General features: G+C 46.4%; 1 protein-coding gene and 1 long non-coding RNA gene across 2 annotated transcripts in view; one reads left to right on the forward strand and one right to left on the reverse strand.

Moving 5' to 3' along the window:
* Positions 1-4,611, reverse strand: part of LOC111766328 (uncharacterized) — a 37,258-nt gene extending 32,647 nt beyond the window's left edge. The window contains exon 1 of the long non-coding RNA XR_009180590.2: positions 4,567-4,611. This is a non-coding gene — a long non-coding RNA (uncharacterized lncRNA). The remainder of the gene's footprint in view (positions 1-4,566) is intronic.
* Positions 4,612-4,694: 83 nt separating this feature from the next.
* On the forward strand, positions 4,695-13,584 carry GJB6 (gap junction protein beta 6). The gene is given in 3 exon segments (XM_004467528.5): positions 4,695-4,783; positions 12,705-12,926; positions 12,928-13,584. Coding segments are annotated over 2 exon segments (786 nt in total). The 5' UTR covers positions 4,695-4,783; positions 12,705-12,719; the 3' UTR covers positions 13,507-13,584.
* Positions 13,585-19,681: the final 6,097 nt, after the last annotated feature.

Raw genomic sequence — 19,681 nt, forward strand, 5'->3', positions numbered from 1 at the left:
TTGATGTGATGGGATGAGAACGGCACTTTATCTCCTCCCCAAAATACATATCGCTACTCTAATTATGAGAAAAGCATCAAGCAAATTCCAATAGAGGGCCACCTTACAAAACCCTGACCTTAAAACTGTCAAGGAAAGTCTGAGGATCTGTCATAGCTAAGAGGAGCCTAAGGAGACAAGACAATTAAATGTAATGTGGATCCTAAAGGGAAACTAAGGAAGTCCGAATGAAGTACAGACTTTAGTTAATAATAGCTTATCGGGAAACGGACTTTGGCCCAGGGGTTAGGGCGTCCGTCTACCATATGGGAGGTCCGCAGTGGAGCTGGCCATGCGCAGCACTGATGCGCGCAAGGAGTGCCGTGCCACGCAAGGGTGTCCCCCGCGTGGGGGAGCCCCACGCGCAAGGAGTGCGCACGTGAGGAAAGCCGCCCAGCGTGAAAAGAAAGAGCAGCCTGCCCAGGAATGGCGCCGCCCACACTTCCCGTGCCGCTGACGACAACAGAAGCGGACAAAGAAACAAGACGCAGCAAATAGACACCAAGAACAGACAACCAGGGGAGGGGGGGGGACATTAAATAAATAAATAAATCTTTAAAAAAGAAAAAAAAAAAAATAGCGTATCAATATTGGTTCATTAATTGTCACAAATATACCACACTGATAGAAGATGTTCACGATAGGGGAAACTAGTTGTGGAGGATACGGGAACTCTTGTATACTCTCTTTGCAATTTTTCTGAAAAACTAAAGGTGTTCTAAAGTTAAAAGTTTATTTAAAACAAAGAATGCACTAAACCCACAGGTAAACCATTCATTTCAGGAGTCCCAGAGCTCAGCATGGATTACTAAGGAACAATTGTAGGCTTAAAACCAGCCTAATCCAGTGCTTCTCATCCCCCCGGGCAGAAAGAGTCAGCACCCTCAGGCGCGCGTTCTTGTGACTGCTTCATGATGACACACCTGCTGGGCCCCTTCCCAATTTCACAAGGGACTGGCCATCATAAACACACCCCTCACCATCACCCAAAATAAAAGCCCTTTCCTCTGGTTTCAGCAAAATATGAACGGAGGGAAGCAGACTTGGCTCAACGGATAGGGCGTCCGTCTACCACACAGGAGGTCCAGGGTTCAAAACCCGGTCCTCCTTGACCCATGTGGAGCTGGCCCATGTGCAGTGCTGATGCACGCAAGGAGTGCCGTGCCATGTAGGGGTGTCCCCCATGTAGGGGAGCCCCACGCCCAAGGAGTGCGTCCCATAAGGAGAGCTGCCCAGCGTGGAAAAAGTGCAGCCTGCCCAGGAGTGGTGCCACCCACACAGAGAGCTGACACAGCAAGATGATGCAACAAAAAGAGACACAGATTCCTGGTGCTGCTGACAAGAATAGAAGTGGACACAGAGGAGTGCACAGTGATTGGACACAGAGAACAGACAACTGGGGGGGAGGGGGAAGGGGAGAGAAATTAATTAAAAAAAAAAAAAGAATATGAACAGAGCAGAAAATTGCTATGGCCGGACAGCAACCTACATTTTGCTCATAGCAGGAATTCAATAGCTGCTGAGATATCATTACAGGCAAACTTCAGAGATATTGCAGGTTTGGTTCCAGAGCACCACAATTCAGCAAACACAAGATGAAGCGAGTCACAGGAATTTTATGGTTTCCCAGTGCTTATAAAAGTTTTGTTTATAGTATGCTTAGTCTATTAACTGTGCAGCAGCCTTATGTCATTAAACATGCACATACCTCCATTAAAATGTGACACAGAGACACGAAGTGAGCACACACATGGGAAGCATGGTTCATCTAGAGCTGCTCAGCACAAGGTTGCCAACAACCTTAATTTGTAAAAAAAAAAAAAAAAAAAAAAGCGCAGTATCTGCAAAGCACGTAAAATACCTTCACAAACACTAAAACATCCATAATTAAGGTATTTCCAAGGCTGGTTCTCAGGTCCCCTCCATCTGCATTATCTGGGGTGCTGATAAAAGTGAAGCAGACTCTCGAGATTAGGTTCCCAGCAACCTGCTTTGTATCGTATTGTATTTTCAACAAGCACCTCAAATGATTCTGGCACTCAGATTGAAAACAAGCAAGAAACTTCTGGAGACAGGAACTGTGTCATAGTCACCTTGCTGTCACCAGCCTCACACAGGCCTGCTCTGACAGGCTTTTTGGTAGGATGAATAGATCAATGTTAGCTTTCACTATGTAAAGAGCTCACATCTCCCTCTTTTTCAGGTGGCCAGGACTCTGTCAGTTAACAAGAGTCCTGGGCTGAGCTGCCAGGCTGGACCAGGCAAAGGCCTGAGCTATCCCAGGTAGGAGGGAGGCGCACAGTCTCCTTTGTTCTCTACGTAAAGACACAAGCTACCCAGGGAATTTCTAGATTTTCAAAAGGGTGTCTCATCCTTCATCCCTTCAAACTCGCTAATATTACAAAGGAAGATTCAGACTTCATACATTTTGCTGATTAAATGTATGACCTCAGAAATCACCAGTAAAATGCAAAGTGAACATATTGATCAAATGAATTTCATGTCACCAGTTACAGCCAGGGTTACAAATATCATGTTTTTAGAATTCTGTCATATTGGTAAGTGGACAGTAGGCTTGTAATATTTCTTGAGTATTTTTTCAGGTTTGGCCCAGAGTCAAACAGTCCAGTCAGTATATTAGATGCCCTTGTATACTTTAGAGATTGGGTCTCACTAAGATAAGATACTTGTTTAGGTAACTCTTTCAGTTTTCAAATAAACATCTCAACAAGACTGTAAAATTCATTTAGTGCACATTTAATGAGATATGGTATAAGAAGACTATCTAAAGAGAATTGAAAATTGAATTTGTTTAAATGTTCAGAAACCAATGACAAAATAAAAAGCCAGCACCATGGGGCTGACAGAGAGAGCCTGACAGGAAAAAGAGATTTTTTCACTGGGCTGAGCCAGTTCCCTTTTTGGACACCTGAGAAAATGCAACACACTTTTTGTGACTACTTCGGTTTGAAAGTTCTCTCCTAGTGATGGATAGTCATTGGAATGACTTGCGTTGATCCAAAATGTAGATCCTCTCACTCGGTGTTTGTGGAATCACCTGCAGGAATAGACACCAGCAGCCGTGCTTTGGGAGCAAAAGCAATTTCCAGGATTATCCGCTCTGGGGGTAAGGCTTTGCCAATACCAAAATCTCATGGAGCACCCGCCATATACAAAGAACGCTATCTCTAGAGTTCTTTGGGATGCAAGAAGGGCTTATACTCCTCAAAGACACTTTCATTCTACTTTGAAATTTTTAATTAAATGGCTGGAGTGTTTAGGGAGTGACAGAAGATTGGAAAGGTGCATTGTGGTCAGATTGTGGGATGCCAAAAGTGCTGGAGACTAATAGTGAAGGCTCCTAGAACTTTTCAAGACACAGGACACACCCCTGCAGTGCAGGTCTTGCTAATGAAAAAGCCTAATTCTTTTTTTCTTTCTCCACCCCATGTTCAAGGTCATTCCAGGGGTCATCCCAAAGTATTCTAAACCTGTGTAACTCAGGGGCAATTCTCAGACAACCTTGTTCTTCTCAATAGAATATTTTGGAAGGGGAACCTTTATAAAGTCTTGGTTCAACTTTCATAACCTTGAAAAGATCCTAAACCACCACCATCAATCCTGTTGCCTGAGAGAGTATGGCCCAACACTGGCATATGGTTTAGGTGGGGACATTTAATTACCAACCAGTTTTATGGAATAAGCACGTCACACGTGTCTTGTACTATGCAGGGCAGGTTTGAACCTGTAAAGCCGGGTCCCTGAATTGCTTCCAACACTCCCACCCCACCAACCTCTCTACCACCATCCTTGTGCTGGGCGTTCTGAGCTCGGTCTGTAAAAGGGACAGCTGCCTTTGATGGCCCACCAGGCGCTGACCTCAGCTGGCCTGGGGGAAGCCTGTTCTGATTCCCAAGGAAGATGCTGGAGACAATGAATGGACATAGCTAATGAAAACTACCCTAATCAACTGCAAACTCTTTAACTGTTGTAAATGGTCATTAACTAATAAATAGCAGTCACTGTGTCCGCTGGCTGCTGTCTAGGGAGAGGGCCCTACCTGGGACCCTGAAGGACAAAAGAAGGGGTGGAAGTGTCCACAAAGGAGGATTGGTGTGTTCCAAAGCACAGCCAGGGGGGTCTCTTCCTGACCCCTAAGACTGGCCCGACTTGCCGACGCCAAGACAGGCTGTCTCGCTAGGGCGGGTGGGCCATTTGCGCAAGCCCCCTTCCTCGGGGGCCGCAGCGGGCATCCCGGGTCTCGGCCACCTGCTCCCTGTGGGCCAGGAGCCCGGCAGCGCGAACCCGGCCGCCCGGACCCTCGAGGGCGTTCCTGCCCTCCCCGCGACCCCGCGGGCCCCCGCGCACACATCCCCCGACCCCTCCCCGCGCGCCACCCGCGGAGCCCACGGCGCGTGACCCCGCCTCCCCCGGTTCCCCCGCGGACCCGGGAACCCCCATCCTCTGCCCGCGCCCCCACCCGGACCCCTCCCCGCCCCCGCCCGGCGCCCCGGGCCGGGAGCTCACGTTGGCGGAGGTGCGCCCCTGCCCTCGCGGCCCGCGCGCCGAGTCACCGAGAGGCGGGGTGGGGGCGCGGTTAAAAGCGCCGCAGGTGGGAGCGCGGGCCTCAGCCGCGGCGCGGCGGGGAGGCGGGACTGAGACTCCGAGACGCGGCGCCGAGCCCGCGCGGGAAGCCCCGGCCCCTGGGTCCGCTCGCCCACCCGCTCGCCGCGCAGCGCACCAGGTAAGTGGGGGCCCCCGCGGGGTCGGGGGCTCCTCCGCGCACGCAGCTGGCGGGGACCCCGACCCCGGCGCCCCTCCCGGGGGGGACGCGAGAGGCGCAGGCGAGCGGCCGCGGGGGAAGAGCCCTGGGCGCCGGGGTTCCGGGGCGGCTTGGAAGCGCGCGCCTGGACAGGGACACCCCGAGGCCTTATCCGCCCTGGATCCGCATCCCCGGGCGAGGCCCCTCGCCCACCCGCCTCCCCCTCCGCGCCGCGCAGGCAAGAGGGTGACTGGTTTGCCTTTTAACCCAGACGGCTCCTCGGCGGCCGGCGCTGCAGGTTCTAGAAATGTGCCAACCCGTGTGCAGAGGTCGCCGCCGCCGAGGCCCGTGCCCCCCGGCCCGCGTCTTTTGCTGCTTTTTGGGGTTTTCTTCGGCTTCTCTGCGTCGCCCCCTGGTCTCGCTTGCATTTGGGGAGGGGAAAGCAGTTCCACCGGGTGGGCGTGCACCTCCAGCCTGGCTCTGGACTGTGCCAGTCCCTGGTGGAACCAGCCAGGATGCCTGCGGGGTGTAGCCTGCGGGACTTGGGAAACGCGGACAGGAGTGACAGGACAGTCACTTCTTGGTGATACATCCAAGAAGTGGAGGCACGCAAGGTCCTTCCGGTCCGGTGACAGGGACCAGTCACAGGTGTCACCAGGCCTCCTGCCTTGCCTTAGCGGCCTCCCCTCCTGCACAGCAGGGTGGGGCTGGGGTGAGGGTGGCAGCAGCCCCCGAGGCGCGTGCAACGCGAGCCCCCGGGAGGCAGCTGGGCCGCCCTGGCAGTGGCCCTGGCTGTCACGTTGGCGCTGGCTGAATGTCCTGGTGCACCACTGCTGTTTGCCTTCGGTGGACGCATCGTCCTGCCCCAGTTCTGGCAGAATTTGACCAGTGTTTTAGAAGAGCGTGTCCTGTCCTGCCCAACGCAGTTCCCTCAGAACTGCAGAATGCGGCTCAGAACTGCTCCTGGGGAGCGCTTTGTTTGGATCCCGCAGAGTTCGGGGGTGAGGCGGGAAGCCTGCCCAAGGGAACAGGGGGGAGGAAGGGAGAAGGTCCTCCCTCCAGCTTGTGACCCGGCGTGGCGGGTGGTGAGAGGTTCCCCATCGCCGTCACCGCCTGATTAGAATCGGCAAGACGGTGTTCCTTCCAGCCGCATCACTGATTTTTAAAAAAAAATTTGATACAGGTAACGAATTCATTCGCTTTTTCTTATGCTTTCTTTTCTGAAATATTAGCTAGAGAGTTAAGAAGGAAAAGAACTATAAGGAGGTCTGACTAAACAATTTCAACAGTGAAAGGAAACTTCTGACTTACCAATGAATCCTCACCATGCATCTTTAATTTGCTCTGAATATTCCAGACGCTATGAATGGTTCGTCTACATTGGCTAAAATGTTAAATAGAATAAAATCGTGGGAAAATAATTTTCAACCCAGGTCTCTTGATCCATGAAGGCATAATCCTTCCAATGGCTACCTTACTCTATGTTAGATTTCCTTTTAATTTGCTTGATCCGTGAGAATGGAACTGGACCCACAGAGAGTCTTTGCAAGATAATCAAATTCTAGTTATACTTAAAATGTTTGGAAAACACAGATTTCCCTTGAGGGAACAGAGACTGCTAACAAGATTCAGAGAAGAGAAGTTGAAGGTAATGGATGTTATTGCTTAATTATTTGAATTCTTAAATGGAGTAAGGAACACAGGTAATTTTATGAAATGTCCGTTTTTATATTTAAATTTGATAGATGGAAAAAATATTTTCATTTTGGTTTAGAGTTCATTTTGAAAGGATCTTATTCTGAAATTCATCGTTATCCCCAGTAGTTACTTGGAAAAGATTATCCCTGAAGTTTTGAGTCATTAAATTTATAAAGCAGCTATCGGGATGTCCCTTGAATGACCTAAGGTTTCCAGAAACAAAAAAATATATATATTTCTTGAATGGGGAGGGAGTATGAGATTTTTCAAACTACTGATTTTGGGGGTAAGAATATTATACTGTTTCTCAAACTCTCCCCCTCTTTTTTTAATGCTCTGGGAATGGGTTTGAGGTTTGGGATTGAGTGGTTTTATAATCAGATTGATAGGAAAAGGAATCTACACCAAAGAGCACCTTTGATTTTTACTGTATCAGAAGAGTGGGCCATCAGAAAACGCTAGTATCCAGTCTTACCACACACCAGTTCTGGGGACGAGGAAAAGCTACCCAAGAAGTTCACGTGATAAACACAGGGCAGGAGTTAAAGGAGCGTGGGCAACAAAACTATTTTTTTTCTCAACAGATGACATCCCCACTGACGTCAGAAACAGAGCAAAGGCTTATGTTCAATGCCATTACCGTGAACCCTTGGCTTCTAGGCAACCCAGTGGTGTAGAAGAATTACCTTTATTCTGGAAGCAGGGCCCTTGCCCTAATTCCTTCCTGTGCCTAATACGCTGTGAGATCTTGGAAGCAAGGCTCAGCTTTGCTTGTTTTGCTTTGACCTTGTTTTCTTTTATCCATATTCAACTATACAAAGCTAAAGTGGGAACTATGAAGTGTGTGTTCTGTTCCCAGATCTAGCAAATATTCACTGAACAAGACAGGCAGATGATGGATGGATGATGGATACATAGAGAGAGAGGTGGATAGATAGATGAATAGAGAATGATGGGGCAAATGTAACAAAATGTTAAAATTGGTTGGTCTGGGTATCTGGGGGCCTGGGGTATGATGGAGTTCTCTGTGTGGAGTTTGTATTATTTTTACAACTGCCCTGTACATCTGAAGTTATTTCCAAATAAAAGGTTTAAAAGACAAAAAACTCACTGAATGACTTTGAAAGGGTCATTCAAGGGAAATAAAACTAAAGAGATACTTTCCACCTCTTGGTGTACACTGAGGGTTAACACGATAATTTTTAGGGCTTATTCTTTGTTTCTGTCATCAGTGAAACGAAGAAGGTATTATTAAAGAGTCATGGTTAAAATCTTAAACAAGAATTTTTACCACAGTCAAGAAGTTACATTACTGTAGTAGAATACTAGTAGATCTAAATTATTTGAATTTTACATGGGGAAAATATATGTGTTATCAGTAGTATGGTCAATGGTTTACTTATTTTTAGAGTTAATTATTTAGAACTATAACTTTACTATCAAGAATGTGATGTGGAGTTATTCACAGTGATTAGCTGTGCCACAAAGCCAAATACAGTTTATCTTTTTTAGGTTAAATGTGATCAAATTCTTATAAATTGATTACTATGGAAGCTGAGCACATCTGTTCTTTCCTTAAAAGAAGGCCAGTTAAAATCAGCCTCTCTTGTTTGAAAAGTTAATAAGGTATTTTTTATAGAAAGAGACCCTCCAATTGGCTGCAGGCCTCTCATAGCATAAAAGGAAAGAGGCATTTTGTCTATGAAAATTGCAAAGTGCTCAAAGGGATGCAGTGATTTTGGAAAAGAATTTCAAATATGTGAGAATTTCAGAAAGAGTAATTGGCCTTTGAATCTTCTATAGTCAAAATGTTCAGGAAAGTTTGCCTCCAGGGCTTATGTGTGTAGAAGGGAAAGTCTGGGGCTTGGAACTTGCTGCATCATTGCTTCCCCTGGTTCACACGCTGCCCAGCGCCGCCTCTGGCCCCTGGTGAGTGCTGGGCCGCAACCCGCCGGCCATCCGGCCATCCGGGGAGCAAGTTCACCCCAGCGTCCTCCCTTGAGTGGGGTGGAGCTCCCTGGGGCAGCCGGGCCTCGCCAGCAGCTGGAACAGTGCGCCGGGAATTGATAGGTTCGGGACCCGAAGCAGCTCCATTGCCCTGGCCTGTCGGGAACCATGGTCAGGTGCGTGCTCCCTTTTGCTTCAAGTCCACGGGGAAGACTATGCGGGCCTGAGAGCCGGGCCGCACTGGCAAGACCCTCGGGGATGCCAGGGACCAGATAAAAGACGTGGAAAGAGAAGCTTCTGCTGTTGGGAAGTCTTGTTCAGATACACTTAGGGTGCTGGTGAAAAACAGAGAGGATGAAACGGCCCTTCCTTTCACATAGTATCTGCTGCTGTGGCTCTTGTAGGAAGATGCTTTGAACCAGGTGATGTGGATTTAGCCTGCTGGGTTGTCCTGAACAACCATGGGCTGGACACTCACGTACTTAAGTTTAAGCACTCATTTTTCTTGGTGAGGTAGGCATCTCTTTTTTTCTTTCTATAATGGCACAGATAGATTGCTGATCAGGGGTATCCATGTCAATAAGGATTTTTTTAAGATTGATTTATTTATTCATTTATCCCCCCCACCACCACCACCACCATCTGCTCTCCGTGTCCATTCACTAAGTGTTCTTCTGTGTCTGCTTATCTTCTCTTTAGGCAGCCCCAGGAACTGATCCTGGGACTTTCCGGACTGGGAGAGAGGTGCTCAATCTCCTGCACCACCCCAGCAACCTGGTCTGCTGCGTCTCTTATTGTCTCTCCTCTGTGTCTCTTTTTGTTGCATCGTCTTGCTACACCAGCTCTCCACTCGGGCTAGCACTCCACATGGGCCAGCTCACCTTCACCAGGAGGCCCCAGGAATCGAACCCTAGACCTTCCATATGGTAGATGGGAGACCACTCGCTTGAGCCACATCCACTTACCTCAATAAGGATTATGAAATGGATTTTTGTGGTTGCTGTTCAGTCTTGTTTCTTGAGTAGAGCAGTCTTCAGAATGTGTAATTTGGGGAGAAGTAAATCAAGCTACTGCAGTCATAATTCTCATTTTTTAAGAGGGAGAGGTCAAAGGGGCAGAGGGAAGTCTGCTCCTTCTGGAAAGCTAGGATCAGAAGTACTTGTGGGAACAGTGTGACCTCTTGACCCTGTGACTTTGCCCACTCAGAATTCCTTAGGGCAAAGATGTCCTTGCACCTTGGACCATTTGCCTCCTGGCAGGACAGGCACTATGTGCTCAAGCAGGTATGTAACAGAGACCACCTGAAGAAAAAGGCATCCTTACCTGGGGGGGTTTTAAATTCCATGGACTTGGCAGGGTTTGAGAAAATGCAGGCTTTTTATGTGAAATCTAAAAAATTAATCAAACTTCATTGGGAGATGTTACATCAGGGAACAGTCTAACTTTATGAACAGGACTGACCTTGAGGTGAATGCCCACTGTAAAATATGTTTAAACCTCAGATGGGTATGTCTGTGTTTACATCTGAATTAACAAATACACTTTAACTACAGAACCTTAGAGACCACTACTTGGGCCCCCACCCCACCCCATGAATGGACAAGATATCCACACCATCCCTGACTGTGTGCTTCAAGGGATGAGAAACCACAACTTTATAAGGTAGCCTATGTCGGAAGGCCTGGCTTCCTGTTCATCTCATTCACTGGACCAAATTCTTAGTCCTAGGTGGATGTGTCAGGTGCCTCCTAGGTCTTCTTCAGGCAAATTGTCCCAGATCTTTCTGCTATGACTCTTGTGAGATAATTTCCAAACCAGGTGGTAAGCCCTGATTACGCTTCTATAGCTACACTCTAGTCTTTGGCTATAGAATTCTACCTAACTTTTCTTCCCAACTTAAAAATTTATTATACTTCCCTAAAGTCTAGGCTTATAGTTAAAACGATCATGTGAGTTTTTCCATTAGTGTCACAATGTGAGTTTTTAGCTCTATTTTAATTTGGAGTTAAAAACCTAAATATTGGGACTCAGATTTGGCTCAACTGATAGAGCATCCTCCTACCATGTGGGAGACCCAGGGTTCAAACCCAGGGCCTCCTGACCTGTGTGATGAGCTGGCCCATGCGTGGTACTGATGCGTGCAAGAGTGCCATGCCATGCAGGGGTGTCACCCGTGTAGGAGAACCCCACATGCAGGGAGTACACCCTGCAAGGAGAGCCACCCTGCGCAAAAAAAAAAAGTGCAGCCTGCCCAGGAGTGGCACCACAGACACAGAGAGCTGACACAACAAGATGATACAACAAAAAGAGACATAAATTCCTGGTGCCACTGACAAGAATACAAGCAGACACAGAAGAACACACAGCGAATGGACAGAGAGAGCAGACAATGGGGCAGGGGGAGTAGGTGGGAAGGGAAGAAAAATGAATTAAAAAATCTTAAAAAAAAAAGAAAAAAACCTAAATATTCTTATCAAACTCTGTTTTAAATCTTTTCATATTCCATGGTATTGGAACAACTTTTAAGACTCTAAACATTTTGAAGCCTTTACTGTTTTCTAGGCAATGGAGTTGCAATAGGCCAGTAGCCGCACAGGCCTCCAATTCTGCTGAGAACCTTCTCCATGCCAGTCAAAACAGCCAACATCTGCCCACCTTAGGCACTCAACAAGTGTTGCAGGAAGGTTGGGTAACTTTTATTTAGTTGACTTTGGCAACGTGGTGAAAGCGAGCAGTTCTCCCATAAAGAGGTGGGGGGGCGGGGGTAACGCTTGGAACTCGGCGCGTGGACATCTCTACCTGGACCTCTGCGTGTGCCCCCATTTCTGCCCCCCGACAGAGACCGTGTCTTCGACTTCTGCTCCTTAGTTCAGGCAACCGAGCACTCAGCATACAGCCATCAGAGAGGTGGTGGTGGTAGCCGCCTGCACCCAGCTCTAGTGTCTGCCTGAGAAAATCGGTGTGTAAAAGTCAAACAAGGGCCAAACGGCATTTCTAAGAAAGCCAACCACGAAGGGAGGCCCCCTTGGCTACCGGGCCTGGCTGACTTCCTCAGCCTGTAAGACGCGTTGCTTCTGTCCTGGTGGGGGCGGCGGCGTCCACACTTAACCAACAGCTTGAGAAGAGCGGGGACTGCGGTCAGGGTGGGCCTGTGGACAGTGAGGAATAGGGTTAGCCTGAAAGCAGTAGGGCTGAGAGCGGCTCCCGCGGGCCTTCGGGGAGAGCAGAGTTTCTCTAGGACTGTGGCGACCAAAGGACTTTTTTGGTGGCTTTTTTGGTGGCTCCCTCATCCCCTAAAATGGTGTGAGTTATTTTTCCAAGGAAAGGGTTTTTCACTTTCCTCAGGTACTCAAAGGGTCCATGGTTTACTTTTTTTTTTTTTCCTAAAGAGAACGCTGACCAATTCTGTAGTCTTCTGTGCCAATGCAGGATAAGAATTGTAGCAAAACTTTCCAGAGACATGAAGAAGTCCTTTCTCTCAGGACGTGAAGTCAGCGCGGTGGACGGGGGCTGGGGCGGTGGGCTCCCTAGGCCCAGCTGCAGCCGGCTCTCTTTTTTCTTGGGGGTCTTTGTGGGAATTGTTCCTGGCTGGTGAAATAAAGCAAGCCCTGGCCCCTGGTTTGTTTTAAGAACAAGTGAGCAGTTTTTAGAAAAGCTTGTGGTCCTCCTTTGGAAGAGGCCGTTTCAGTCGTTTACAATATTAGGTTACCTAATGGCACATGATTCTGGTGGATGATGTTATTCAAGCTAGAATTGACTAGAGATACATAAAGTAAACTAATAAGTACTTGATCTCTTTTCTGCTTTCTCAGTCTGCTGGGTAAACCAGATGATACTCCAATGAAGGCTTTTCTCCCCCTTAGTTGAGCCATTTCATGACTAAAATCGACTGCGGAACCTTTGTGATCCCGTGGGCAAAACCAGACTGATGTAATATGTGTTTAGATAGCCATTTAAAGGGAGCTTAGAAGTGAATCTGATTACCTGCGTTCCTGGATTAACACTGAGAAGGAACCTAATACAGAGTTGGAATTTGGTTGACTCAAGTTGATCTAAACTTGCCCCAACAGTTATTGGTCAAAAACACTAGAATGTTTGTAAAGCAGGCAGTCCTTCTCAAAGAACCTCCTGCCAGCAGGCTGGCGGGTTGAAAGGCTGAAATGTCACATTTACGTGACGAGAAATGTGCTTGTATGCATCCTGTCCCTCTCGAAGGCCCCTTCTCTTGCCTGACCCTGGGTCTTTTTTGCCTCCTTAGGAGTGAGCCGGCACAATGGATTGGGGCAGCCTGTACACCTTCATCGGGGGTGTAAATAAACACTCCACCAGCATCGGCAAAGTGTGGGTCACTGTCATCTTTATTTTCCGCGTCATGATCCTCGTAGTGGCAGCTCAGGAAGTGTGGGGCGACGAGCAGGAGGATTTCGTCTGCAACACTCTGCAGCCAGGATGCAAAAACGTGTGTTATGACCACTTTTTCCCCCGTGTCCCACATCCGGCTGTGGGCGCTGCAGCTCATCTTCGTCTCCACGCCCGCGATGCTGGTGGCGATGCACGTTGCCTACTACAGACACGCGACTGCACGCAAGTTCAGGCGAGGAGAGAAGAGGAAAGAGTTCAAGGACATAGAGGAAATTAAAACGCAAAAGGTTCGGATAGAGGGATCCCTGTGGTGGACATACACCAGCAGCATCATTTTCAGAATCATCTTTGAAGCCTGCTTTATGTACGTGTTTTACTTCCTCTACAACGGCTACCACCTGCCCTGGGTGTTGAAATGTGGCATCGACCCTTGCCCCAATATTGTCGACTGCTTTATTTCTAGACCGACGGAGAAAACCGTGTTTACCGTTTTTATGATCGCCGCATCTGTGATTTGCATGCTGCTTAACGTGGCTGAGTTGTGTTACCTGCTGCTGAAAGTTTGTTTTAGAAGATCCAAAAGAGCACAGGTGCAAAGGAATCACCCCAATCATGCCATAAAAGAAAGTAAGCAAAATGAAATAAACGAGCTGATTTCAGATAGCGGGCAAAACGCAGTCACAGGGTTTCCAAGCTAAAATTTCAAAGTAAAATGTCGAGACAAAACAATTGTCTTCTCCTGAAGGCAATGCCAACTTAAAAATTCCTTCTCTAGGTGGAAGAGTTCTGTCTATAAATGACTCTCGTAATAGATACTTGAGTTAACTTTTTGTAGAATAACCTCACCATTAATATGCAATAATATCAGACATGTGGCCCAGCTCTGAAAATGAAAAGATTGGTTGACAACTCTGCCTTAAAGTCACTTTAACATGTTTGTTTTAAATGGACTGTCTGACATAGTGGATATTTCCTGTTGTTGATAAAGAATATTTTATCTAGAAAATGATACTTTTATTAGTAAAAGATATTTTTATAGGATTGAATATTTTAGTTCTGACTTGGAATTTATGTAAAGTATTTTTATAATGGCTGGTCTTCCTTACCTGGAAAAACAAAGGATATTAGTCTTGGAATTATGCCAAGTATCTACATTTTGTACTGACAAAAGGTCTATCTTGTAAATAGCATTTGGCATTGCCTATTGACACTTTTATGAACTATCATGATACTTTTAAGGTGGAAAGTGTTCATTGTACGATATATTCTTACTGCTTTCCAAATGTCTTCATAGCCATGTGAAAGTGGAATGCTTTTTAAAATTAGCCTATTTGTCATTGTGAAAAACTGAAACATGAATGTGATCAGCTCAATAAAGGAATTACATTGCTTAAGCCCTCATATGCAATATAAGTTTCTGTTCAATCTGTCATCAAAACACCTGTGGGCCACCTCACCCTCTTCCCTCATGGTACGATGAGTTGGTTGGGTGACTCTAAGCACGGGGGGGGGGGGGGCACCAGTTTATGCCAGTGGAGGGAGTTGCTGAGGAGTCTGGCTTTTGCACATCAGGTGAGCAGAGCCAACTCTAGCAACCCCCCGGCTATTCAATGTGGAGGGAAGCTGGCTGCTTGTGGGACACTGGGCAAATGTCCTCTGGGTCATTCAGCCTTAAGAGAGAGCAGGTTGGGGAAGCAGCTCTCAAAGCCTGTCCCCCAGGTCTCACTTCCTGAGTCCTTCAGTCCACTGAAACCTGAAACGTGTGACAGCTCCACACCCATAGATGGAGAAACCTCTTTCTATGCAGGGATTGCCAGAGGGAACCTGAAGGACTTCCGTGTGGGTGTTGGCGAATCAGTCACAGACTGTGTCGCTCTTCGGCATAACAATACCCACACCAATACAACGTCTACGTAAAGGAAGTGTCTGGCATGGAACACCGCCATATGCGGGGACTCCTAATGAAGAGTGAACACAGACGAGGGCTTAGATGTGGTGCTGATTCCTAAAGGACCCCTTTCAGAACTTCTTTCCAGAAAGATAAAAAAGGCACTCATTTTCCTCAGAGGCCAAAGCAAATCCCAGACATCATATCATTTCCTTGATAAATGTTGTATCCTATTTTTAAAAAAAGAACCAACCTTTTTAACCAAAATCACAATTCCATCATCGTATTGAAAACAAGCAAAACCAGTCTTCCTAATTCCCTAATTATCCTATAATGTTCTTTTTAAATAGTTGTCTAAGCGGGTGTCAAATGAAGCCCATAAACAGGAATGGGACACATAAGGGGAAGATAACCCCAACAAGGTGACAATCCCAATGCGCACCCACCCTGTCCTTGGCCCGTCCTCTCTCCCTCGTGACTGCCCCATTGGTCCTGTTTTCTTTCCTTTTCAACCTCTTCCTCTTCTCTAGTGTCCGCCCTGCGTCCTCGCTCATGCCCCTTCCCCAGCGGCAGGCCCATCACCCCAGCAGCGCCCTCGAGGTTCTTGGACCATGGGCTGCACTCACTGCTGCAACGGCTTCTCAGCACAGGAACCCGGGCTCCACCCTCGCCCCGAACTGCAGCTATTTCTCAAAGTTAACCAAACTTGATGACTTCTTCCCAATTCCCATCCTTCTAAATCTCCTTTTGAAAATCTTTTTCTGATTCTAAGATTCTGCCCAAGCGAACCCTGGGTCCCTGTTCCTTCTCCAGCTGCTCCCTGGTCTCCTCCTCAGCCTGCCTCTCGGGTGGAGTTAGCCCCCTGGCCTTTCCTCTCCTCACAGAACAGTCTTCTTGTCAATCTCATTGATCCATAAAATTACCCCATGAGATAGCATCCCTGTTTTACAGATGGGGACACTGAGGCTCCGAGAGTCTGCCCAAGGCCACTTGGTAAGAAGTTGCAGAACCAAGATTCAAACCAGGACTGACTCCCAAGTCAGTGGCTTAACCACCATGTAGCACTGACCCCACAGCTTCGTGCATGCCAACCACGTGTTGTGAATTGTGTTAAGAAACCCCACATACCCATCTGCTTATCTATTTGTGTTCTTTTTCCCCAGACACCCCCAGCCCACTTTGCCCTGCCCCCAACACCAGGTTACCCTGAAGCAAATCCAGTATTGCACTCACATGTAGATATTTCAGGACAGATCTTTTAAAAATAAGGACTAGCACAAGCAACAACAGCCGAAAAATCAGATTAAATTGGACTCCTTCAAAATTAAAAACTTTCATGCTTCAAAAGGCATTACAGGGGAGTGAGTATGGCTCAAGCAATTGAACTCCCCACCTGTCGCATGGGAGATTGCTGGTTCCGTTCCGGTGCCTCCTAAATAAGACGAGCAATACACCGAGCTGACGAAACGGGCAGGTGCAGCAAGGTGATGCCACAAGAGACACAAGAAGGAAAACAGGGAAACGGACTTGGCCCAGTGGTTAGGGCGTCCGTCTACCATATGGGAGGTCCGCGGTTCAAACCCCGGGCCTCCTTGACCCGTGTGGAGCTGGCCATGCGCAGTGCTGATGCGCGCAAGGAGTGCCGTGCCACGCAAGGGTGTCCCCCGCGTGGGGGAGCCCCAAGCGCAAGGAGTGCGCCCATGAGGAAAGCCGCCCAGCGTGAAAAGAAAGTGCAGCCTGCCCAGGAATGGCGCCGCCCACACTTCCCGTGCCGCTGACGACAACAGAAGCGGACAAAGAAACAAGACGCAGCAAATGGACACCAAGAACAGACAACCAGGGGAGGGGGGGGAATTAAATAAATAAATCTTTAAAAAAAAAAAAAAAGAAGGAAAACAGAATGAGAGACACAACAAAGCAGGGAATGGAAGTGGCTCAAGTGATTAGGCGCCTCCCTGCCACATCGGCGGTCCCGGGTTCAGTTTCCAGGGCCTCCTAAGGAAACAAGGAAAACGAACAGACACAGCAAGTGCAAACAACAAGGGGGTGGAGAGAAATAAATAAATAAAATTAATATTTTTTTAAAAAGACATTATTAAGAAAGTAAAAGAACAGCAAAATTGGAGAAAATATTTTGAAACTACATCTGATACGGATTTAATACCCAGAATATATTTTTAAAATCCTACAACTCAACAACAAAAAGACAGACAACCCAATTCAAAAAAGGCCAAAACACTAGAGTAGACATTTCTCCAAAGGAGATACACAAATGGCCAATAAGCCCGTGAAAAAATGCTCAACTTCATTAGCCATCAGGTGCAGCCACTGTGGAAAACAGTTTGGAGGTTTATACCCAAAAGAATTGAAAGCAGGGACTCAAACAGGTATTTGTAGACCGATGTTCACATCAGCATTGTTCACAAGAGCCAAAAGGTAGCAGCAACCCAAGTGTCCATCAGCAAATGAATGGATAAACAAAATGTGGTATATCCAAGCAATGGAATATTACTCAGCCTTAAAAGGACGATGTCCTGATATAATGCATGCCACTACATGGATAAACCTTCAAGACATCATGTTGAGTGAAATAATCCACATACAAAGGGACAAATATCGTATGCATCTGCTTATATTAAATTACTAGAATATGCAAATGCAGAGAGAAAGTACAGTACAGGGTATGGGGAGAGGGGAAGGGGGAGTAAATGCATAGTGGGTATAGGGTTTCTGCTTAGAGTGATGGGAAAGTTCTGGAATTAGATGGTGATGAGGGTAGAGCAACATTGTGAATGTGATTAATCCCACTTGGAAGTGGTCGAGAGAAGGGAAAGTTTATGTTGCATCTATGTTCCCACAACTGAAAAAAAAGAGATTTTTTAGAGTATCAAAAATGCTCTAATATTGATTGAAGTGATGAATGTACAACTATGTGATTATAACAGATGTCACTGATTGTACACTTTAGATGGAGTATATGGTTTATGAATACATTTCAATAAAATTGGTTTAAAAAACTAAATAATTTTTTAAAAAGAATGGACCTAAAAAGCATTGTACGAAGTGAAAGAAGTCAGACACAAAAGACTAGATAATATATAATCCCATTTATGTGAATGTCCAGAAAAGGCAAAAAATTAAAAACTAAAAGATGAGAGGGAGAGAAAGCAATTAAAGGAACAGTGACAATTAAATGCCATCCATGATCCTGGGCTGCTCTAATAATGGAAGAGAAAAGCCTAATAGGATATTATTAGGACTTATAGAAAAATTAGAATATAGACTAAAAGCTTGATATCAATGTTAAAGTCCTTCAACTTGGTAACTGCACTTAAAGTGGTTCCATACATTAATATCCTTGTTCCTGGGAAATGTACATGGAAGTATTATGTGTTCATGGAACATGATGTATACAACCTACTCTCAAATGTTAGAAAGTAGATGGATAAGTTTAAGAAAAAATTAAGGACTACTCTTACAAGTACAAAAGCTACAATCACAATAAAAAAATCACTGTTCTTAATTCCCCAATTGTCCTATAAATGGTCCCTTTTTAAATCGAACTTTTTATTTTGAGATAATTCTAGATTCACATGCAAGGGTAAAAAACAATGCAGAGAGATCCTATTACTCTTTACCCAGTTTCCCCTAATGATAGCATATTATAAAACTACAATGCAGTATCATTACCAGGATATTGACATGATATAGTGAAAATACAGAACATTTCCATCACCACAAGGATCCTTCAGGTTGTCCTTTTACAGCCACGGCCACTTCCCTCCAGCCCCTCACCCCCTCCTCAACTCCTGACAGCCACTATCTGTTCTCCATTTCTCTAATTTTATCATTTCAGGAATGTTATATAAATGGCTTCCTTCGCTCACCATAATTCTCTGGAGATTCATCCAGGTTATGAGTGCGTCATAGTCTGTCCCTTTTCATTGCTTAGTAGTATTTCCATGTACAGGTGTACCACCATTTGAACCTTTACAGGTTGAAGGATGTCCAGACTGTTTCCAGTTTAGGGCTTATAAAATGATGTTATGAACATCAATGTACAGGTTTTTATTTCAACATAAGTTTTAACTTTTTAGGATAAATGTCCAGGATACAACTGCTAGGTCATAAGATAGTTGTACATTTGGTTTATTCTGAAACTGACAAACTGTTTTCCACATGACTATACCACTTCACGTTCCCACCAAAAAAAAAAAAATGTATGGGTGCTCCAGCTTCTCCCCATCCTCACCGGGATTTAGTGTTAGCCCTACATTTTTTTCATTAGTTTATTTTTTTGTTGTTTGCTTACCACTACTTTTTTTAAGATTTATTTGATTAATATCTCTCCTCTTCCCCCCCATTGTCTGCTCTCTGTGTCCATTCGCTGTGTGTTCTTCTGTGTCCGCTTGCATTCTTGTCATGTGGCACCGGGAAACTGTCGCTTTTTTGTTGTTGTAGTTGCTGCGTCAGCTCTCCGTGTGTGCGGCACTACTCCTGGGCAGGCTGCGCTTTTTTTGCACAGGGCAGCTCTCCTTGCAGGGTGCACTCCTTGTGCGTGGGGCACGCCTACGCAGAGGAGACCCCTGTGTGGCATGGCACTCCTTGCACACAGAAACAAGGTGCGTGGGCCAGCTCACCACACGGGTCAGGAGGCCCTGGGTTCAAACCCTGGACCTCCTATATGGTAGGTGGACGCTCTATCAGTTGAGCCACTACCGCTTCCCATCTTACCACCACTTTTTATGTTAGCCAATTCGATAGATGCGTAGTGCTCATTGTAGTTTTATTTTGCATTTCCCTGATACCTATGTTGTTGCTTTCCTTTTAAAGGTTTATTTTATTTATTTATCCCCCCCCCCCCATCTTGTTATTTGGGCTCACTGTCTGCTCTCTGAGTCCATTCGCTGTGTGCTCTCTGTGCCTGCTTGTCTTCTCTTTAGGAGGTACCAGGTAATCAAACCTGGAACCTCCCATGTGGGAGA

The sequence above is a fragment of the Dasypus novemcinctus genome, chromosome 15 (genome assembly GCF_030445035.2).
Source record: "Dasypus novemcinctus isolate mDasNov1 chromosome 15, mDasNov1.1.hap2, whole genome shotgun sequence".
In the NCBI taxonomy this organism is placed as follows: domain Eukaryota; kingdom Metazoa; phylum Chordata; class Mammalia; order Cingulata; family Dasypodidae; genus Dasypus; species Dasypus novemcinctus.